The 24820-nt window shown below is 40.0% G+C and overlaps 1 protein-coding gene across 4 annotated transcripts in view; it reads right to left on the reverse strand.

Moving 5' to 3' along the window:
- ephb2b (eph receptor B2b) overlaps positions 1–24820 on the reverse strand; it is a 243835-nt gene that overhangs the window by 69849 nt on the left and 149166 nt on the right. For all 4 annotated transcript variants that reach the window (XM_088338893.1, XM_088338891.1, XM_088338892.1 and 1 more), the window contains exons 4-5: positions 13407–13562; positions 3718–4053 (exon numbers count right to left, since the gene is read on the reverse strand). In XM_088338893.1, the coding sequence (XP_088195019.1) occupies positions 3718–4053; positions 13407–13562 (492 nt within the window). The remainder of the gene's footprint in view (positions 1–3717; positions 4054–13406; positions 13563–24820) is intronic.

Raw genomic sequence — 24820 nt, forward strand, 5'->3', positions numbered from 1 at the left:
CTCCGTTTTTACACGGCAAGCCCTTTTTCGCCTGTCCTGTATTTTTGCGTCTGTTTTTCTCCCGCTACAATCTGTTTGATCTCGACCACGTCTGTTCTCCCGTCCCGGATAAAGACCCATTTTCTGATATTGACCACGTTTTTGCTCTTCCACCCCAGCTACTAACCCGTTTTTTTCCCGCTCTCGACACCGCCATCACTCGTCATGGAAGTCCCACTTCCGCGTCTGAGCAACCTATAGTGATACTGCAGAAGTGAAATCTTCCCGTGTGGTTTCGTATTAAGTGATCAGGGTTGGGTTGCTTTCAATAGCTTTTGGATGGCTCCAATACCAAATATGTTAATAAAAGACAAAATAAACTAAATATGATTAAAATGATGACTCACAACACGTGGTAAGCTTTCTCTCCTGGCTTTGATCTCTTTGATCTCCGGCAAAACTAACATAAAATGCGATAGAAACAAAATGAAAATAAATCCAACATCATTTTTGCCGTTTCATGTATTCCGTTACTCCCCAAGCCTGCACAAAATTGAGTCATTTTATTCATATTTAGTATTTAGTTAGTTTCTGGTGGCAGTAGCTCAGGAGGTAGAGCGATCGTTTTAGGATTAAGGGATCCCAGTTCGAATCCCGGCTTGTCCGTGTTACATGTCGAAGTGTCCTTGGGTAAGACACTGAACCCCCCAATACCCCCAATAAGCAAGTTAGCGCCTTACATGGCTGCACAGATCACGGCCGCTATTGGGAAATGTGAAGCACAATGTAAAGCGCTTTGGGAAGTCATTGACTTGAAAAGCGCTATATAAATGCAGATCATTTCATTTCATTACACCCCGTGACCAGCGATCGCCGGATCGTGTGTGCGCTCCTTTCCCATCTTCCCAATAAAACTGTGAGTAGCGTTACGCTAGTGGGTCTTGTTGCCGTTGTGGTCCTGACATTCAATTGCAAACACTTGACATCCCATGATACTGTACAATGTCTGACCATCTCCTTTTTTCTGCACTATGATGTCTATGTTTGCACCAATGCATATGCTGACTATTTTTGCACTATGATGACTTTGCACCAAATGCAATATTGCACAACCCTTACGATACCAACGGTATCACGACAACACTGTATGTAACATCCCACATGCCGACATTTCTTGTGTAAATACCATGTAAATTATAACTATAGCCTTATCCCCCTTGTTTTATAACCTTATCTTCTCTGTTCCTTTATCTTCCTGGCTCATACCTCACTGTGAATGTGTAAAACTGGAGTGTCATGCCCAATTTCGTTGTCACAATATGTTAACCCATTTTGTAACAATGACAATAAAGGTATATTCTATTCTATTCTATTCTATTCTATTCTACTCAATGTTTTCCCCTTATTTTCATGTATATCATAATGTCAGTTATCAACATTAAGATTTTTGAAGGAAAAAAACAAATCTAAATTGCATCTCTTGAAACCTAAAAAGCTCATAGGACTTCCCACCCATAGGACATGCTGGCTTCCTCTCAGTAATGCACTTGGTCACAATCAATGAGACAAAGGTAGACTTTTTTATTGTCTAAAAAAAAGTCTGAGTGTCTGGATGAGCTGCAATCAGTGGGGAATATTTCTCAATGTGCTATAGCGGTTAGCCGGCCAAGCAGGGTTCGCAATTTGCAAACGGCGCCCATGAGGTTGAAGTGGTAGGACCCGTCTCATTCTGTTCTGTCCGACATTCATGGCACACTCACAGCCACTCTCCTGCAAACATCAGGATACACTCTGCACTTCTACTTGTGGAGTGCAAAGTGTATTCAAGAGGAAGCTTAATGCTTCCCCATTTACAAGCAGTCTTCAAAAGGAGTAAAAACACATACATTTTTCAACTTTATCAAAATGTTCTTTTTCATTATATTTTATTCTCAAAAACATATAATCCAACTTCTTTTTAGCTAACCCTAATAAAGCAAGAATGTTGTTTTGTCATCAGTTTGTTGTTTTAATTGCAGAACAGTTTTTCAATTGTTTTTTTTTTTTTTGTCGACTTGGTCTTACATTTGATTTCACAGGGCATTAAAAAAGTCTTAAAGTCATGAAATAAGTCTTGAGGCGGCAGTGCCAGGTTCGATTCCTACGAGTTAAATGTCAGAAGTGTCCAAAGTGCCTACCGATGAGAAGGTGTGTGTGTGTGTGTGTGTGTGTGTGTGTGTGTGTGTGTGTGTGTGTGTGTGTGTGTGTGCGTGAATGGGTGAGTGTGGAATACATTGTAAACCTCTTTGGGAGGTCTAAAATGACTTGAAAAGCGCTGCACAAAAATGCAGTCCATTTTTAGAACAGGCTAATTTGTGGTAGCAAACATTGCTAATTAGCCAACGTGCATGCAGATCATTAACTGCTCAGGAAAAACTAAACAAATAATAGTGTTACAAAGCAAATCAATAACATAATTCAAAATATAAAGATGGAGGGCATCATTTGAGTTCTCTTCAAAAAAGTTGAAAGGTGAATATTTTAAACGTGTGTTAACGATACCCAACTGAGTTTAAAGAGCCCTAGTGTTTATTTTTCCCAATGTGCCCATCTGCTTTTATCTTACGTTTAGCAAAGCTGTTCGGAGCAGAAAACATGAGTTAAAGGGAATGAGGGCATAGGTGTAGTGTTGGAGAGTGATGTCATGCCATCCCCTCATTCTTTGTTATTGTTTCTATTTGTTCTTTTTGTATTTTGAAACATTACGCATTACAAAATAAAACAATACAACACCAAGTTGTTAGCTATCAAGCTAATATTGGCAGTTGTGTACAATTTAGCAGTTAGCTTGCTATCACCAAGTGGTTGTAGTATTACTAGAAAAACAATCATTAGGAGAAAAAACAATATGGTTTCCCCGGTCAGTTAATTGCGATAAGAACTACCTTAAAACACGGACCGCAGCACTGCAGTTACACGTGCATTATACATTTTGGTGCACACACTAACAGCAAAGAGTGGACATGGAGTAAGTACCTCATCTTTTTGGGAGGAGATCTCCATTGATTGCTCGTGCTTGATTGTAACTTCCCTTGTAACTCAGTATCGATCCTGCTCGTTTGCCTGAACTAGCTAAAAATTTGGTCACGTAGCTTTTTTGCTTAGAAGAAGAAGAATTTACTTTTATTGTCATTCTTTGTAACCATGCACACAGAACGAAATGTCGATACACCTGACCCGTACAGTTAAACTGTAGCGAGCCGATGCAGCCGCAGCCAAACAGGGCGCCGCCATCTTAAACCCAACTGGGTTGGGAGTCATTAGGTGACCAAACCCCCCAATTTCAACCATTAATGCCGAGCGCCAACCAGGGAGGCAATGAGTATCAATGTTGTAAGTCTTAGGTATGACTCGGCTGAGGCTTGATCCAGCGACCTCCTAGTCTCAGAGCAGGCGCCCTACCATCTAGGCTACCAAACTGGTCATTTTTTATTATTATTATTTAACCAGATCAATGCTTTTGTTTGGGAAAATCTGGTCTCCCTGTTGCACTTATCACGATACGGTGTAACTGTTCTTTTGCATCACTGTCCAGCTTCTCAGCTTTGTTTTAATTTTCCCGAGTGTGTCGACATGCAAGTGTCAGAGGCCTGGCATGATGACGCAGGTCAGAAATGGCTGCCTTGTGTAAAATAAAATCCGTACAGCTCCTTAAAACAATTTTTATAAGGTGACTAGCGCTTAATGCAAGGTACTCACCAGCCTGGTTGGTGGTGATGTTAACCGAGGAGTATTGTGGCGAGTACGGGCTCTGGTCCGACACGCCGTTGACAGCCTGCACCTCGAAGGTGTACTGGGTGTGAGCCAGCAGGTCGCTGATGTACACTCGCGGCTCGGTCAGTCCCAGCTGGCGAGGCAGGAATTGAACATTGTCGCCGCAGCGCGTGCATCCGCCACGACCGCCGCCGCAGCTTTTGCAGATTATGTTGAAGACGACGTCCTCGCGGCCGCCGGAGTCCCGGGGCCTCATCCACTCCAGCATAACCGAAGTCTCGTTCACGCTGGAGATGACGTTCTGCGGCGCCGAAGGGACCGCTAGCAGAAGCGAAAACATCTATAGTGAGTATGTTATTCATTGACAGTAGGGTTCTGCAAAAACAAAGGCTGTAAAACCCAAATTTGCCAGACATTTTAATAATTTGGTGCACCTTATATACCCGCAAATACGAAGGATAAAATCTGAAATGCATAGTCACAATAACATAATACTGCCTACGGTAACTTTTTTGCCTTTGAGAAACATATTGAGTGGTCTTGGAGTGCCTTTTGCGGTTAACCTGTTAAATGTTTGTTGCAAGAGGAAACAAAAGAGAAGCTCAGCTCAGACACCAACTTTCGGATAATTACTGCAAGTCTTTTTTATTGTTGCTTTGGCCAAGAATTGTTAGTATGAAGTATAAAATGTACAATAATCCCCCGACTATCATGGTAATGTGAACTGGAAACCCCGGCGAAATGTACCGTAAATTCCGGACTATAGAGCGTACCTGATTATAAGCCGCACCCACCACATTTCGGGAGGAAAACCAATTTCATACATACACAAGCCGCACCTGTATATTAGCCGCATGCGCCCACATTGAAAAAACGCAGTACAAACACGGAATTAACCCATACCCGATACAGTCTAATAAACACAGCCGGCAAAATGAACTGAAAATGATACCGGTACTTAAGATTTAATGCAGACCTGCAGTGTCCGAGTGCCCGTTGAAAGTAGTCCAAGGAAAAAAAGTGTATATTTCCAAAGGTAAGGGTGGGAAAAATATATATCCACTATTGTCGGCCGCGTCCACAAACACGTCTCACCTTTACTCCACTTCCCGTCAGCCCGCGTTTGCCCCGCCCCTTCTTTCTCATTTGCTCGTACAAAACATATCAGAATAAGTTTCTAAAATAAATACATTACAAAAATATACAGTTGCAATTACATATTATACATGGTTACACATATTTACAAAGAAAGACGGTACACCGAGAGAGTTTTCAAAGCTTTAATAATAATATTATAACTTTTATCCCAAACCGAGCCTGTGAAGGGTAGCAAAACGCTAGTAGCAACACGCTCGCAACACAGTAAACAGCTCTGTTTAGATAACATATCGTTCTTGCAGCAAGCACGGTAAACCGTCCTCATCTTCCTCCTTATAACTGACGCCATCAAAGTCGTCTTCCTTTAGTATGGGAAAGAGACTTTGTCGTATAGACGTCGTCCCACGCTCCCTTATTCAAACAAATGCTAACATCACGCTCGCAAAGTAAAGTTTGCGTGCGGTAGCTCTGTATCCTTCTATATCGGACTGCTCAATTGCGTTTGGATCGAAAGTTGCCTCATCTTTCTTTTTGCAATTTGCATGATGAGGATATGTGTACGCTAATTTAATTTGTGCACAAGCTAAGAAGATGCAGTCTAAATCTTACCTTTTGTACTCGAGCGCCGCTGGCGGCTGTTAGAAAAATTACATAAATTGGCCCCATCACTGAATAAGCCGCAGGGTTGAAAGTTTTGGAAAAAGTAGCGGCTTATAGTCCGGAATTTACGGTAAAAGACGCAGAACTAGCGCCGCCCCTTCAAAAAGGGTCAAACTCACCTCAAGATGACGTCCTTACTTACAGAGTAGACGAGTGTAAGAAAATAACAACTATGGATCTACAAATAAAATCTCATAAATAATTGCAGTTGAATGAATGGTCTTTATTTCCATTGTAAAAAATTGCAACAAAACTGGAGGGCTTTCCTTTTTAGTGTAAAAAAGCAATTTAATTAGCGGCTAGCTAGCTGTACACTAGCATTGGGGACCCTCGAAGTGAGCCAGGTTACGTGATGGTTAAAATACAACTCTCCCAAAGGTAGCTGCTTACCACGAGTTGTAGCTCCAGGTCAATTACATGGGTAATGGAGCTGGCATTGGTGAGATACAGGCTCTTCAGGGGTAGCTTGTAAGAGTTGTTCTGTAGCCTAAACGCAGTAAGCCGGACATGCGGCGCCCCTCGTGCCTTCTCTCCCTCCACCTCAGTCTCTCCCCGGACCCGATAACATTCAATGGAGCATCCGCTGGTGATCGCCATTTCTTTGTTTGCTTCTAACTTTCTTCAGAGTTTGATTACATTAATTTATTTATTTTCAATGTAAGGAGACGCTAAAATACTAGCTGTTGCTGTGCTTCAGAGTGTGTTTTGGTTGGCACATTGACTTATGTTCTCCCTCTGACTCTGGTTTGCTCCCACATTACAAAAAAAAACAGCTGGATGGGCTCCCGCACTCCAACCCGGCCCACTGTAGTGAAGATATGCGGTTCGAAAAACGAATAAATGAATGGGATTTTGGTGCGATTTTATGAGGCTTATCAAATGTTACATGATTACACAGCAAATTTACGCTCGTTATCATTATTATCATTATCATTATTATTATTATCATTATTATTCATCTCATCTCATCAGCTGCACCGCTTATCCTCAGTAGGGTCGCGGGGGTGCTGGAGCCCATCCCAGCAATCATCGGGCAGTGGGCAGGGGACACCCTGAACTGGTTGCCAGCCAATCGCAGGGCACACAGGGACAGACAACTCGCTCGCTCATTCACACCTAGGGACAATTTGGACCGGCCAATCCACCTGAAATGCATGTCTTTGGAATGTGGGAGGAAACCGGAGTGCCCGGAGGAAAACCACGCAAGCACGGGGAGAACATACAAACTCCGCACAGTAAGTCCGGTAGCTGGATTTGAACCCACACAGGAGGTTCCCAAGACCTTAGAACTGTGCCGCACACGCGCTAACCACTGCGCCGCCGTGCTATCATTATTATTATCATTATTAATTTTATCATTGTGATTATTATTGTTTTGATAATTCCAGAAAAAAAATACAAAAAAAGTTTTTTTGCCTCCCTCAGGGCAAACTATAAACATATTGTCAGACATAATACTGTCGTTAGTACAGAAAAGGTTGAGGACCCCTGATATACAGGAAGACTTCAGGGTTTTCCATTCAGATGCTGAAAAAAACAGCCATGATTTTCCTAGGTCTAGATAATCAGACCTTCCTGTTCTGCTTGAAGTGAAGCGTGGATGCAGTTCATAAAGAAATCAAGGTCTTTTAGGAAAAAAAACAAAAAGGAAAAAAGACAACTAACAAGAGTGCACTGACTGGATCGATCTCGCGTCTCTCCAGGGTCTGAACTTTCATCCTCCATCAGAATTCCCATTCACTGGATCCGATTTTCCGAGCCGGTGCCCGCATTGAAGCGCTTCTCCCGTGGAGCAGCATCAAGAAAAGTGAGCAAACGCCAGCCTGTTTTGGGGGTCCACCCACTCGTTGATTGGCAGGCCAAACTATTGTGTTTGTGGTTTTCAGCCATGTGCAGCAAACTGTGGACGAGGTCTAATGAAGTAAACAATTTAGACTCCCACCATAGAGCTGATTCGATTATTTCTCATTTATTTTCATTAAAGTGGTGCTAATTGGCACACCTCTTGCTCAGAAGGAAAGCCACCCCCCCCCCCCCCCCCCACTCCCTTTCTGGATTACTCCTTCAGCACTACTTCCTCGAGGCCAAAATTAAGCAATTATATTTACATCAATCAAAGTTGAATTATCTTATATCAATCTCTGCCTTGTTTTTCTCGTATAATGTCATCACCAGCTCAGGGTGAAAGTCACCATTTCTATTGGCACATACTAAAATACTGTAATCTCTTGCTACTTCGCCCTTCATACTAGCAGGTTCAGTGCATCATAGATTGGGGTAATCTCAGATTGCACCTAAAAACCCTAAATTGGCCATAAAGTGCAACATGACATGCTAATTGTGTGTTGCCAAAAGAAAACAAAATAGATTGGAAATGCATACAGTAATCATAGATGTGCGTTACTACAAGTTTTACAGTATATTTCCGTATTTGAGCAATAATTCATCAATTGATAATCATGGCTTTGCAATTCGGTGTTCCTGGCACTGTGCAAATAGTGTGATAATGAGATAAGATATAGTGCCTTTTCATATGTCACTTGTACCACTGGTGGTCTAATGGTAAAGTTTCGCGCACCTTCACCACCGGGATCCAGGTATGATTGCCGTTGCAAACAATATTTCGCTGATTTTAATCAATGAAACATATTGGCTTAATAATCATCGCACGATTATATTCTGTGTATAAGGAACCCAATGGTTGCATGTTAGCTCGTACTGTAGTCTCAATTCCATGCGCCTCATAGTCCAGTGCACCTTGTGAATGAAAAATATATAAGAAAAGAGTAATGTTTGGGACTGCGCCTTATAATCTGGTGCGATTTATACTGTGAAAAATATGGTAATATATATGAATACAATTTTGTATACATGATAAAAAGTACACATACTACAAGAAAAAGCTTGCAAATGTTATAATTATATTTTCAAATTGGTTTTATATCTAAATATAATGAAAAAAAAAACAGTTATTATTTTTATAATCAATATTATCATTGTAGTTATATTGAATGGTAAAAGACGGGAGTTTTGACTTTGTCCGGTTCCCTGCCTGTGTTTCCTGTCCGGTATTGTTCCAGTCTATTTTTTCCTGTTCAATATCGATCTCCAATTTCGTTCCCGTCTAGTTTGCCCTGTTTAATTTCGATATCCAGTTTTAATATCAATCCTGTCGGTCCCGCCCTGTCCGGTATCGCTCCATCTGTCCGATATCTGCCCGAGTAACTGGTATCAATCTCGTTGGTCTCTTGATTTCTGTTGTTCCACGCCAGACTTCTGTCTTTCTTCTTTTGCCCAGCAATTGCCGAATCACTGGCGTTTTGTGTTTAATGTGCATGACTGCCCCATTTCCTGTAAAATAAGAGCTTGTGTGAGAAATGTCACGCATTTGGGTTCTCCGTCGGTTCCGGTTCTTGACTTTACTTAAGCATGTGAAATATTACTTTACCCCTATTTTACTATTTTTTTAAATTTTGTTTTATGATGGGTCAACATCAGTATTGACTGACTTCTTCTTTGTGATATAAAAACTATTTTCTATTACATTGTGATATTGCTGTAGAATACAGTATATTACCATATTGTTCTCTCCATGAAGTGCACAGGACAAGAAGGCGCACCCCCCAAATTTGTGCTTTTATAATATTGGACTATGACTTTAAGGCTCAAATAATTAAAACTATAGTAGGCAATAAAAACAAATACGTATCATATGTGTGCATTGATTGATCAATTGAAATTTATCACTGATCATACTCGCAAAAACAAAAATGATTGGGGACAATTGAAATACAGTAATGGATCACCGACTCGCAAAGTCTTTATAAAGCCCCAAGATTTTGAACTACATTAAGAAAAAGGAATTGTGGAAAGTAATGTGGATGTCCTGAAATCTGTAAATTAACACATGGCTGCACATACTCAACGTTTGTTTCTTACTATGCTTAGTCTGAGCTAAGAAAATGAAAATATGATATCGATTTTTATTCACTTTCTCAAACTGTGTGACTAAAACTAGTGTGATAATCAGGGTTGGGTAAGGTTACTTTCACTTGATTACTTTCAATTACTTTTGGATAACTCCAATACCAAATATGCTAATCAAAGACAAAATAAACTAAATAAGAATACAATTATGACTCACAACATGTGGTAAGCTTTCTCTCCTGGCTTTGATCTCTTTGATCTCCGGCAAAACTAACATAAATGCGACAGAAACAAAATGAAAATAAATCCAAACAGCTTGCCAACATCATTTTTGCTGTTCCATGTGTTCCGTTACTCCCCAAGCCTGCACAAAATTTAGTAATTTGATTCATATTTAGTTTCTTTTGTCTTTTTTTAGCATATTTGGTATTGGAGTAATCCAAAAGTAATTGAAAGTAATCAAGTTATAGTAACCCTACCTAACCCTGGTGATAATGAGATAAGAACTGTTGCCTTTTCCAATGTAATCAATGTCCCTGTGGTCTGATGATTGGAATGTGGCATTCCTACCCCGTTGCCACCATTTTCATGTAAATGTGGTCAGCAATAAATATTGAATAATTGATGATTCCACAAATTGTTTGTATATACGACGCAGTGGATTATAAGAGGCATGCTCAATATTTTGGCCAAATTTGGGTTTTTGGGTACGGTTTGAAATCCGGAAAATACGATAATTAAGTCAGCCATCTTTTAATAGTCGCATGACATCTTGTTTAGATAGATAGATAGATAGATAGATAGATAGATAGATAGATAGATAGATAGATAGATAGATAGATAGATAGATAGATAGATAGATAGATAGATAGATAGATAGATAGATAGATAGATAGATAGAAATATAAAGAGAGAAAGCGATAGATAGATAGATAGATAGATAGATAGATAGATAGATAGATACTTTATTCATCCCCTTAGGGAAATTCACACTTCCAGCAGTATCCTTGCGTTGAAAAAAGTAAAAGGAATATAATCCATAAATACCCAATGTAACGTGTTGATATAGAGTATTTATATAGTGCTACATAAAATACACACTGTAATAAAAATATGGTAATATGCAATGTGGGGCTGTGGTTCAATGTGGGCTTTTACTCCCCCGGTGGAGTTAAAGAGCCTCATGGCATGAGGAAGAAATGATCTCCTCAGGCTGTCCGTGGAACAAAACATTTGCACTTGGTTACTTCCCATCACAGACAAAGTACTTTGGGTTTGATGTGGTGGGGCCCATATTATCATTTTTTAGGGGGGTCATGCTGCCCAAAACTGCAGGTGACGTGACGTCGCTGTTCTTCTCGCTTCACAACAGCTGCCTGATTCCCACAACGCGATTTATTCAAATACCCTTTTTGTGGAAAAAAAAGGGTGGGGGCTGTCTTCCTTTTAATGGCACACAGAACGAACGAAACAAAGCCACTGAGATGTGGAAGGGGATGTTTTTTTTTTTTTTTTTTTTTTGCTCGTCACAGCTCGCCTTTGTTTTAATCGGAACGATCCCCCTTCCAAGGATTGACCTCAGCCATCATCTATGCCGTCCTTCCTCTTGGCTCCGAATTCACATTCAAATTTGGAGCGGCTTCATTGGCAAGACAAGAGCAGCGGCGGGCCCCCATCTCAATACGATGTGGCCTCGTCCGGCAAACGCTGATTGGGGTCGTGCGATGTAGAGGAGAGGTGGGCTTGTCCTTGTGTGTTTCTTTGGAAGATGAGCAAGATCCACTCAACACACTAGACAGCCTTGCTTTGAGAGCGGCTTTGCAAAACATGTTCAACACTTCAATTGGGTTAGAGTGCAGTCAATTCACATTCATTTCAAGCCATTTGCGTATATATTTGTTTTCATTATTTTTAATGCATTTGATACCTAATACCTTATTATGTTGCATGTATCTCATTTTTTGGGAATGTAATAGAACATAAAATACACCTTGCCTGGAAATCACTTTTGAGCCAGTTGAAAAAAATTTACTTTGGCAAAATGATGCCTTAAGTTCTGAACATGCATCTTCCTGCCATGATTACTGATGTGACTCAGCTGTGCTCGCTCCGTTGGCGCCAACTGCCGCGGGTCCTGATTAGCTCCCGATCAGTAATTATATCCAGTCCTGTCTGTCTCCTTTTGTCAGTCCGTCTGCGAACCTCAGTTAACACGAAGCAAGCCTTTTTCGACCCTGACTCCTACCTGTCCCGTTTTTTGCTCCCGTCTGTTCCCTGGCTTCGACACATTTTTGATCCTGACCACGTCTACTCTCCCGTCCCGGCTTTCGACCTCTTTTTGTCCCCAACCACATCTTCTCTCCTATTCTGGCTTACGACTCGCTTACGACTCTGACCACGTTTTTGCTCTCCTGTCCCGGCTACTGACCCGTTTTTTCCGTCCCCAACTCATCCATCGCTCGCCACAAGATCCACTTCCGCATTCGGAGCACAATCCGACTTATTGGCTCTGAACTATAATGAGTGTCTTTATTGAGGTTTCATGACATGGCACCTTCAAAGAATACCAACAAATTGCTTTCGTGTGATCTCCTATTGTGGGGTCTGTCACGCTCTCTGGCGGTCAAATTGAGTACTAACAGCTCTCAACCACTCCAAGCAGTTAAATCCAATCTTATAGCAGCCCTTTAACACCAGGACATTTTAATATTATAATATTAATGCAGTTCTTTTCAGAGCACTGAAGTGAATGGATTGGAATGTCATTTATTTCACTGGGTACATTAATTTAACTGGAAATTAAACTTTTGTTCAGTTATTATATTCGACCTTGAAAAAAGACACTCCTTTATATCCGATGGCAGATCATTATCATTATTTCTCAAATTGTCTTATTCTAATATATATGTTTTAATTTTAATTCCACTTCTTTTTCATGATGTCACTTTTATGGTGTGGGGCTAGCTTTTTTGGTTTTTGTTTTGAATATCTTTTTTCCGAAAGAAAAAAGAAAGAATAAGGGTAGGCAGGTAAAGGCCTCTACTTCAGCCTGGTCCCTTTAGGCACATGGTTATGTCTTATATAATTGTATTTTACAGCTGTTTTTGTGCAAATAAGTTGACATTGTTAATTAATGTTTGAAGTTTTTTTATTTTTTGCTGTGCTCAAGGAATAAAAACAATAATGCTATTAAAACGTGACAATTAGAAACTTGAGACATTAGCAAATACTGTCATTTAGTTTGAGTATAGTTTTTCCTGTTTACCTCTATTTTAAGAACATTCCCTGCAAAATAGGGAAGAAAATGAGCATAATAATCTGATATTGCAAATATCACATAATTTGCTTTCTGTATTTTTTAATCAATATAATATCTTCTAATGCATTGTAAAATAAAAATCATAAATTAACACAATTTTTTGCAGACAAAAATGTAATATCTTACATTAGTACACTTGGGTTGAGTATTTTGCTTTTTTTACTTAACATGGACCTCATCTAGAGCGACCTGACATATTTGTTGGCCACCCTGCTACTACAGGTACAAAAATCTTTTGGGGAAAGCCTGGGTCAAAAATGGAAAGAAAAATGGTGCAGTTTGGTCTGAGTTTCTATAACTTGTATTGTTCCTTGTGCTTTTTGGTAATTTTTTTTCAGTTGCGCGAAGCAACACTGCAACGTCGAGTGGTCAAATAATACACACTGTCTTTTTAAGCTAGGGCGAAACTATATCACATCGGGTCCTGAATTATTGCGCTCAGTCTGATACAGTTTTAATGTTCTTGAAGCATTCTACAAACATAGGCTAATTTCAACTGGTGTTACACTATCCCAAATGCAAGGAAGTTGGAGTATGTAATCAACAGTATACAGTATAATAGACCATAGGTAAACACACTATCATAACCAGCAGATTTTAATTTCCCCAATAATCTGCATTAGTGCTACAGTAGATCGGTGCAATAGTGGCGAAACTGTATTATACATACTCGTGCAGGGCATCTGTAAAGGATCCGAGTCGGTGCGGTAGTAGCTGCTTCTGCAGATGCAGTTTATGGCGCCTTCGCTAGTTGTGCGGCTGTTGATGGGACACTGCTTGCAAGGCTCGTCGCCCTGGGTCGGCTTGAAAAATCCCGATGGACATGCTGGAACACACAAGGGGTAAACCATTGAAACGATCAACATTACAATAACACAGAGGTCTGGAGTTAATGGCTCGCAAGCCAGATATTTCTCTTTTCATGAGTACATCTGGGTTGGGGAGAAAATAAGGAACGTAGTAACTTTCTATGTGACCTTCGAATTTCAATGTATGCAAATCTGAACCATCACAGAGAGCGATTTGTTCCGTATAGGGAAAAGTTTTAACTTCAGTTAACATTCCCGGTGTTACACCTACAGACCCTGTTTTGACTGTAGGTTTCTAAAGAATCATTTGAGGAAAATTCATTAAACAATCAATGTTCTCTGTCAAGAAACTTTATGATGAAAACCCACACAATTGTACAAACTGTAAACACCCCAAAACGCCAGCCAAGCACTCAGAGCAATATGATAAGGTAAGCGACAGTGGTGGGCGGATCTCTGCACACATAGCGCACTCCCCTAAATACACCCGTATCCTTTTCATTTGCAGTATTTTCTGACATTTATACAAAAGAACTCTGCCTGCACATTTTTGGAAACCAATATTTAGAATATAAATGACTGTCAAAATGAGCCTCAACGATATTAAATAACTGTGGAAGGGAGACAAATTTGGAGTGGTATAATTGGAGCTACTGTATGTGACATCAGAATCAACGTGTCTATAAACACAAACAGGTAATGTCACAATTGAATCATAATGGATGAAATATGAACATTTTCCCTCGTGTTTTTTGCATTATGTATGTACCATTTTGACCTACATGTTGTATTAGCAATTGGCACCACTAACCGTCGTTAGTGGGTCAATTTTGACCCAGGGTCTAATTCCGTCCAGACCACACTACATTCTAACAAACAATATATGCATCCATAACCATATATTCCCGTCGCAAATTGATTGTATGGCCCCTACGACATCCATCCATCCATCCATTATCGTCACCACATATCTTCAGTAGGGTCGCGGGGGTGCTGGAGCCCATCCCAGCTGTCCCCGGGCAGTGGGCAGCCGACACCCTAAACTGGTTGCCAGCCAGTCGCAGGGCACACAGAGACAAACAAGTCACTCGCTCATTCGCACCAAGGGACAATTAACCTGACATGCATGTTTTTGGAATGTGGGAGAAAACCGGAGTGCCCGGAGTAAACCCACACAAGCACGGGGAGAACATGCAAACTCCACGCAGGAAGGTTCGATCTCATGACCTCGGAACTGTGCCGCACACGCGCTAACCACCGCGCTGCTGTGCTGCCCAACCCTAAGACATATTGGTTATTAGTATATTGCATAACCTTGAAACAGTCTGTACTTGAGAAGACTTTACTTGCCCAAGAACCACCACAGGAAGTGGCACCCCTACAACCTAGGTAGGATTTGTGAACCATGTGATGTTTTTTTTATATGGGACAAAGACTTTGGCATTTTTATCATTTCATAGATTTTATCATTTATCATTCAAATGTCACATTACGAAATCAAATGTGCAAAAGAATAACATTTTGTCTGGGGAGCGGTTTTTGTTCAATTTTGTCTTACAATATATGGTAAGGCTCTAAACAAATACATTTTACAAATAAATAAATACACATTTTGCTTTCATGGCTCTCTGAATCAAAACCTTTCCCAAACTCTGCAATGACATACATATCCATATGTTGTCACGAAGTGGAGTCGAAGGGGTGACCGGACCAGAACGGAGGCAGGAAGGGAGAACTCAATTGCGTGACGATCCAAAACTTTTATTTACCAAAATAAAAGTTGTCCATAACTCAGGGACAAGACAGAACAAACAGGTTTTAACAAAACGTGCAAGCACAGGCTTCTTCCAACTCAACAAAACAGGACAAGGCATAACAGAACGGACAATGTGTATATAATGAGCCAGCACCCGCAAAGCCCACAATCCAGCCTTAAATAGCAGACACGCGATTAGTTGAACTGCTTCAGCTGGTGCCCAGGGGGCGGGGCAGACCGGTCGCCAAGGCGACCATGACATATGTACAGGTATATGTAAACATATTTACTCAAACCATACTTCAAAACCCGGTCTTCCGTTAAAAACAAAGTCTGGCTTCACTGACTTATTTCAAACATTTACTTGATGAAAGAAGCCCAGCTCGAAACTCTTACCTAACCAAATAATACAACTCAAAACTCAAATTTTAAATGTATTGCTTGTAAAATGTATTTCATATCCTCAACCATCTATCCTTGTTTACAAACACAATGCCAGTCTTAAATTCATACTCCCGGGTAAAAACACAGTGAGGCTCTTTGCATCAACACAGGGAGCTATATAAAGATATCTACTTTAATATTTAACGAGAAATCGTGATTGATCTGATCTTGTGGGCGCTTTTGAAGTGTCTGAGTCGTCACAACACAGAAGCGGAGGCTCGCCTGTGAGGCGACTTTCAGCGCGACATGCTGTTTGCCTGAATAATTCACTGTCCTTTGCATCTGCAATGGTTCTCTTTCTGCCTTTTATTAGCCTCCCTTACACATTTACCACAACAGAGAACACACGGCAGAACGTCTGTTGGAGCATCTGTGCGCTACACCTGTAAAATGATGCAGCTATGGATGACTGTCATGTCGGAGATACAAAAAAAAAAAAAATCAATATTTGGGCGAAGCTTTTTTATATTATTGTTTTATTCCTTAACATTGGCCTCTTAAAACGAAAGTTCTAAAAAACAAACTTGAAACCTGCTTGATTGAAACTTTTGAGAACCCCAAACTGCCAATTGCCAATTTAAAACCCGATACCAAAACATCTCAAAACTCAACTCGTACTCCAAACTACAGTGGAACCTCGGTTTTCGAACGCCTCTCAGTTCGGACAAATCTGTCAAACCAAAAATTTCGAGGAATTCTTGCTTCGCTGTTCGGTCAAAAACATCGGCGTTCGAACTCCGGTAATGCGTGAGTGCGTACGCTAGGGTGCGATGCTGAGCGGCGTACGGGTGTGTTAGCCCCTTATTATGCTTCCGAAGAAAGTCAGTGCAAGCAGCAAAGTTGCTACAGGTGAAAAAAGAAAAGTAGTGCGTACAACTATTGCATTTAAGAAAGAAATTATAGCCAAATATGAAGGAGGTGTGCGAGCGCCTTCTGCTGACCACCACAAAGGTAAGAAATCCTATTCATAAGATTACGATAACGCGAACGTACGATCAGGCTGGGTTAGCTTTAAGTTTACGTTAAACATTCAGGGTTTTGGAACGAAGCCCAACATTAAGGGTGTTGGAACGGAGCCCCCTTTCCAATGAACCGCTCACCACTTGTTGTGGAGACCCGGGTGCTAAATGACTTGTAAACGACCTGATTCTTTTATTTTTACACGTTCATGTTAGGGGAATCTTTCATAAGAAATCCTATTCATAAGATTACAATAACGCGAATGTACGATTAGCCGATTTGCTTTATGTTTACGTTAAACATTCAAGGTAAACATTCAGGGTGTTGGAACAGATTAAAACAATTTACATTATTATTAATGAGAAAAAATATTTCAGTGATCGAACAAATCGGTTCTCGAACAGGGTTCTGGAACGGATTATGGTCGAGAACCGAGGTTCCACTATATTTTAAAATTATAGCTCTAGCCTTGAATTTTTTACACCCCTACTACAAACTGCAATGTTTAGTTTTAAACACAAAACCTTAACCCAAGGTTGATGACAATGGTTTAAAATGGCCCGGACTTTTTAACCCTGATGTCATTTTTTTACCCAAATTCCAAACAACTAACCTCACCTAGACCCCACTATAAAATGTTCGCACTATTTCAAACCCTCTTAATCAAAACCCAAATTCAAAGCTTCAATTTTGGCTCAAAGTCCTAACTTCAAACCCATACTTGGGTTTTAAAATCTTGTTTCAACCACAATGTTTAACCATACCTGTCAACCTCAGCCATTTCAGCATTAGCTTTGATGGCAATAGAAAATAACTTCTTGATGGAACTGTAACGCACAGATAATTTGTACGACGGAGGAATAGGAATCATTTTAAAGAAAGAAAGGAGCATGGATTTTGTGCAAAAACAAATATTTTTGGGTAAAACATATGTGGTTAGCTATATTCCCAAATGAGGTTATTAATGGGGCGGCAGTGGCTCAGGAGCTGAGAAAAGTGAAACAAAATTTTATACTGATATTTAATCACTTTATTTTTATCATATCTCTAATATATCTGGTACTGTGACTAAAATAGTGAGACAATGACATTCGACTTAATGTATTTTCATGTGTCGACTGTGTCCCTTGTGATCTAGAGCAGTGTTTCTCAACTAGTGGGTCAGGACCCAAAGGTGGGTCGCAGACCTGTTTTTGGTCGGGGCGGCAGTAGCTCAGGAGGTAGAGCGCTCGTCTTGGGATCAAGGGATCCCAGTTCGAATCCCGGCTCGTCCGTGTTACATGTCGAAGTGTCCTTGGGTAAGACACTGAACCCATAATGCCCTCAATAAGCAGGTTAGCGCCTTACATGGCTGCACGGCCGCTATTGGGAAAATGTGAAGCACACTGTAAAGCGCTTTGGGAAGTCTTGACTTGAAAAGCGCTATATAAATGCAGTTCATTTCATTTCATTTCATAATGATGATATAGCTGCAGTAAATGTTTTACAGCCTGAAAATAGTTATTGAGGGTTGGGTTGATTCAAACGTAGCACCACTGAAGGCCTAGGTGTGAAACGCACCGCCTCCCATCGCTAAAATCAAGCTACACTAATGTTCGGATTAAACTACGCTAACAGCGTGCAATGCGGCGAGTGTAAAGCATAGCAATCTTTTCAAGGCAGCATATGTTTGGCTTATCAGAATATCTTACATCCACATGAAGCCATAGCCACTTGTCATCGCGACTAAGCGGCTTTGACATGTTTTCTTTCGGCCATGATTGATGCTCGTTCGCTCTCTTTCTCTCCTGTTCTGCTCCAAGTGAAATGTGAGGCGTGAGCGAACCCAGTGCCAGCCAACCATTTCTAGGAGGTCCGGGCCGGGCCACTTGGTGGGGGAATTGCCATCAAACAGACATGGAAAGGAGAGCCTTAAAAGACGTGTTGATGGGGAAAAGGTTGGGAAAACGAGTGGTGGGTCTACCGACGGGAAAAAGACCGGAGCGGCGAGAAATTGGGCATGTCTGTGTTTGCGAAATTCGGCCTTTCACTTTGGGCACTGCTCATGATGGATGTGCCGCAACTGTGGCGATTGCCACAATGAAAAGAATGCGAGGGATTAGCAAGCATAAAACAGCACGAGAACTTTGCTGCGGCAGGGATTTTTCAAATACAAATATTCACGAGTTGGTTGGCCCAGAGCCGAATGATGAATAGTTCCCCACCATGCGTAAAACAACCGATACGCCTTTCTTTGTTGCCTTCCCAAGGTTCTCCTCTATTCATGATCCTTAAAGGTTCTTGGATATTAATTTCATTTATGCATTTTCCCAAAGGTTTCCAACCCTACTCGTTCACGTCACATGGTCAACTTTGGGTCTAATTTGTGATTCATCTACTTAGACTTGTTTTTTTCTAAAGGTGGGGCGGTTCGTTTGATGTGTTCTTCAAAGGTTGAAAGTTAAATGTATTCTCAATTAAGAACTGAGTTCAAGAACCCCTCAACTGCGACTATCTTCTTCTTTCCTAATTTTACCAGAGCCTTTCAGAGCAGAACACAGTAGGTTAGAGACATGGGGGACGGAGGGGGCGTGCTCATGCTCATCACTCCAGGTTTTTATTAGTTAGTGTAGCATGGAAATGGTGAAAGTAAGAGGAGGCCCGATTTAATCCAAATGCCAACCCCAAGATATAAGAAAAAGGAAGAGTTTATTCGAGTGCGTCTAAGAAATGCGTGCACTTGCACGCACACCATGTATGCGCGGACTGAGGTTGCATTGATAATATTAGCCAAGAGATGGTGGCAGAGCGTAGCAAAGTTCCAAATTCTGTAAAGCTTTTTCAACTTATTTATTGCCATTGGCAAGTACAGTAGTGGAAAATCAATAATTTCAAATTCAAAACCTTACTAATAACTCTTAAGTTTTAAAAAATGTGTCCAGTAATATTTCTTGTTCTAAAACGTCTTTGATCAAGAACGTATATGACAAAAGATCCTTATTTCATCAGTCTTTCCTTTCTTCAACACCTAACACTGGCCTTATTGAATTGCAAACCCTTTTTAAGAGGCTTGAAACTCTAATTTTAAAATGCACCTTAAACCTGTACTAGTACTAGATTAAAATCTAATCTACTAAAAACCTAAAATTCATCCATAAAACCCAGTCAGGCCTCAAATCCTGATTCCAAATGATTATGTTCAATATTCGTTGAAAGCTTTCTTTGAAGCCTACAATGAAATGTGATTTTCTTTAAATTATCAAAACCTAGATATTGACACCGTAGCTTTCAATACTGCACGAGATTTGAAACTGAATTTAGGTTTAAAACAATTTAAAATAACCACAAAAAAAGGTGGGAAATACTGCTGAATGAGAACTTTAATTTGAAACACAGCTCAATTAGGCATATGCAAACTACGCCTCCTGGGCTTTTTGCTGCTTACTGAACATGTTTTAATTGTCTCCGGCATATGCTGGAAACCATGGTTATAAAATTATTTTCTTTTTTTAATATCCTAAAGTAAAAGTTAACTATTTGCAATTTTGAAAATATCTGATAAGTTTATTCTACTTGTGTATAATAAATAATGCAGTTATTTTAGGTGGGACACTTGCAAAGCACATTGCATAGGACCAAATGGTAGTTCGTCATTTCGACTGCTTTTTTCTTACTGTTTTTCGTTTTTTGACTATTATGTACTGTTTAGAACATTATTAATGCGCATATGCTTTTTGTAACCGAGTTGATTTGATAAAAAGAAAGGTCTCAGCGGAGAAGCCTTAAAACGGATTGGAATGTTTGCTTCTTGATGGTTTTTTGCAGTTATTTCCTGTTGTCCTTGTGAGTTGAAGATTAATTAACGTCTTCTCTCCTTATTCTAAGTGTCTACTAAAAGATCAATTTATTATTTGCATACTTTAATTACATTACTCATCTTTGTAAAATTATACGATAACTGTAGAAAGCGGGAGTTCCCAGGGGTGCCCTGGGTATCCAGATAGCCCCCTAAGATGACCTGAGTAGCCCGCAGAGTTTATGAAAATATATCGTGGGTCATTTTGATTTTCAAGGAAAGTTGATTTCTAATTGGGATAAAGTTCATCAGTTGACTTAAGCCTATGTTGACCTCTAATAACCTGGTAATAACATAGTAACAACATATTAGAAAATAGCATTTCTTTTTTTATATATAATGGGTAACCCTTGCTATCCAGTAACAAAATAATAGCTCTCGGCTTTAAAAAAGGTTTACAAACCCTAGTATAGAGTCTAGCAACAAACGCAGCACCACACATGATAAACTTTAGATTTTGAAGTAAATGGTCAATTGGAGTTGAAAGATGAACCTTTTTTGTGCACGGCCTTCTTAGTACAAAGTTTGCACTAAGCTGCCCTGCACTGAGTTCGGAATATGAGCTTTAAACCATACCTAAAACCCTATCCCTTGTTGGAATTCAGAACATGGACTTAAACCCAAACCAAACGCTAACTTCCCCAAATAAGTCTCCTCAAAACATAAAATCATTCTTCATCTTTGTTTATGACATCTGAGCAGCGACTCACTCAATATTTTTTGAGAGGCTGATGATATGCTGCTGTTTTTTCTAGCAACGTTTCAAATGAGCTCAGCAGTTTATTCAATAAAGCTCCTTTGGAATCTTCCAAAAGCGAATGCATGATTTCCTGGCGCATCGCATCCACTAGGAAAGGATGTGTGTTTTATGTCTGGCTGCTCCTCTCTTGTCATCTCTTTGGAGGGCAGGGGGGGAATTTCCCCTTTCGGCGTCAGGACGACAGACGTGACGAAATTCGTCTGATCTCGGATGTAAAGTGAGGTTGTGATTAAAACAACAGATCGCTTCTTTAGTTCTCAATCTTCAACGTGGCGTCATTTGAAGTGGCGAAAGCTCAAGCGATTACTGTATTTTTCCGCACAATAAAGCACACCCGATTATAAAGCGCTTCCCCCGAAATGGTCTTCTGTGATATTTATTTTCATGTAAAAGGCGCATCATACTATAAGGTACATGAAATTAAAACTACAGTAAGTGCTAGGGTTTCAGAAAAAAAATAAAAAAGTACAGAATTTGTGAATTGATTGACCCGTCGGAATATATAACTGATAACAAATCTATAACATTGGATGGAAGGGGAATCGAGGGAGGTCTCCAACCTTTTTAAAGCTGTTGGCTATTTTTTGTTAATATTTAGCGCAAAGAGCAACTAGTTTGATCTGCAATTATAGAATAACACCCTATCATGTTATTACTATATTGTTACTTTGTTATTAACAGCCCCGCAAGACTAAAATTATTTTACAAGAAAATCTCAATGACCCAGCATTGGTGAGGTATTTTCAGAACAGTGCCGCAAGCCCCTCAGCTGTCCTTAGGAGGAACCCTGATGCCCAGGAGGACCACAATGGAGACCCCTGCAGTAAAGCATCATGGGTATAGACAACACATGAAAATGAATTGGGTTTTAGCTAATTAGCACACTATTTCAGTCACTGTACCAAATTGTTGATGTTCTTATTGGGCCTGGCCACGAGAATATCAGACAGTGGAGTAGTCTGTGGTACAGAAAAGGTTGTGGACCACCAATATACAGTGTTGTCTTTACGAAGTGAACACGATGCATTACTGAATAAAGACAATTGAAATGTGGGAAGTAATTCGGTCATTTTGAACTTAATTAAAATAAGGCATAGTGAGAAGTAATTTGGTCGCCCTGAAAGATATAAATAAAGACTGGTCATATTCAAAACTATTGTCGTTAACACTGCTTAGTTTAGCTGAGAAAAGTGAAACTTTATTTTTATCATATCTCTAATATATCTGGTACTGTGACTAAAATAGTGAGACAATGACATTCGACTTAATGTATTTTCATGTGTTGACTGTGTCCCTTGTGATCTAGAGCGGTGTTTCTCAACTAGTGGGTCGGGACCCAAAGGTGGGTCGCGGACCTGTTTTTGGTAGCAAAAAATGGCAAAAAATGCTGAGGAGAAGAAAAAACCGAGAGGAGATTGCAGTCTTTAACAGTAGGTGGCGGTAGTACCCTGGCCGTTTTCTTCTTCCTGTTCAGTGAATTGGTGCGTTGGAGACGGACACCATCATTTTATTGTGATTTTGTTGTTTTATTTAATTGTATTGCTGATAATAATGGGTCCCAATAGCCTTAGTGATCAGGGGAAGGAAAACTAGAGAACAATGGCAACAACTTTCAAAGTGAAGAAGAAATGTGAAATTAAAAAAAGGTGTATGAGTGTATGCCACTAAAGCGTTGCTGGAAGGTACAGTATGTGGTTTATATGTGTTATATTTTTAGCTTTTAACCAGTATATTCATCTTTACTAAATACATAATTGAATATTTATCAATGTTAGGGTACACACTTTAAAAAAGGCGAACAATCTAGTATCTTTGCTTTAAACTGCACATTCTTTTCATTGGCTACATTTGAGAAGTGGAAATGTTTTCTTGTTTGGGTTGCAGCTGAATGGTGGGTGCTAAAGTCAGACCAGTTGAAAACCAATGGTCTAGTGCAGGGGTTACGAGCCATTTCTGGTTATTTTCATGAGTACATATGAGAGAGCTAAAATAGAACTTGCACAATCACTTAATGTTCTCTTACATGCCGAGTCAACTGTTGCATGTGCAATGCCGAGACTGCTCAATTTTCACAACAGTTTACAGTCAAGGTGTCACACCAACAGACCCCATTTTGGCAGTACATTTTCCAAATAATTATTTAAATGGAAGCTCATTAAACACTATATGTTCATTGTTAAAATATTTTAAGATGAAAGACATAACAAACTTTATACACCCAAAAGTTCGAGCAAAGCAGGTAGAACAATTTCATTGGGTGAGCGGTAGGAATAGGCGGAGCTTTACACATCCTCCTTGCCTAGTGCCTGACACTGAAGGTAAATATGTTAATATCTTCGTTTGCAGTATTCTGTGACTTTTTTACAAAGTAACTTTGCTCACAGCCTTTATTTAAGAAAAAAATGAAGGTCAAAATGACACTCAACAAAATGTATGTATATTTATATTCATATGGGACACAAACTCTTGCATTATTATTGTTTCATTGATTTTATAAAATTATCAAACATCACAATTAGCTTTTGTGTTGGAGAGCATGTTTGGCGGTTTTGTTGAATTTGTCTTAAAATATATGGAGTGGCTCTCCCTCTCTCTCTCAAAAAAAATATATATTTTTGCTTTAATGGCTATTTGGGTCTTCATGGTCCTGACCACAGGTCTAGTGGACATGATCTGGCTCTCTCTCTGCCGTGATTTGGGTTAGATTCCCTTTGCATCCTATGTTCAGAAATCGCTAACAACCATCCATGACCCTAATGGCCTTGGATTCAATTTTCTTACCCTTGCTATGTGGTTTGATCCAGTCGCCACCATTTTTATGCAAATGTGGTCAGGGATAAAATTTATCGACTGATCAATAATTGCACAAATATGGTAACAGATTTCCAATTTTGTCCGCCTGGATTATAAGGCGCATATTCACAGTACTGACCAAATTGGGGTTTTTGGGTGCAACTAAAATTCTGGAAAATACGGTATTCACCCGTGACAGCTCCCGTTTTCGTTGCAACTTCTTCTAACAAAACTCAAGAAGTCGACATGAGAAGAGTTTGATTTCACCTAGCAGACGTGCTTGTCAGACAAAAGGCAAGGAAAAAAAAAACTTTCAAGAAACATCAGATTTCAGGGTTTTTAAAAAGTGCTTCCGTTTTATTCTGTCTGGTCAGAGTCTTGTTTGATTCCCAAAATATCCTCTCTCCTTAAGCCTGTCCGTGTTTTACTGGCTTTAATACCACATTTCACGCAGGGGTTCTAGTTTCTGCTTTTTTTCCCCTCTTTTCTTTTTTTTTTAACTAGACTTTCCACATGGAAACTCACTGGTGAGTCAGGGTGCAAATCACATTTTACAGCAGCTAATTTGCTCTCTTTTTGTTTCAAAAGGTTTCCTGGATCACTACCTCACACATGGGGGAATTTATGAGAGCAGAGATGAAACCTACAGCTGCACCGTGTGTGTTTGTGTACGTGAATGGAAACACATGATGAAGGAAATTATTCGTTCCCACAAGAATTAAGCATT

The sequence above is a fragment of the Urocampus carinirostris genome, chromosome 6 (assembly GCF_059441175.1).
Source record: "Urocampus carinirostris isolate Australia breed hairy pipefish chromosome 6, RoL_Ucar_1.0, whole genome shotgun sequence".
NCBI classification, from domain to species: Eukaryota; Metazoa; Chordata; class Actinopteri; order Syngnathiformes; family Syngnathidae; genus Urocampus; species Urocampus carinirostris.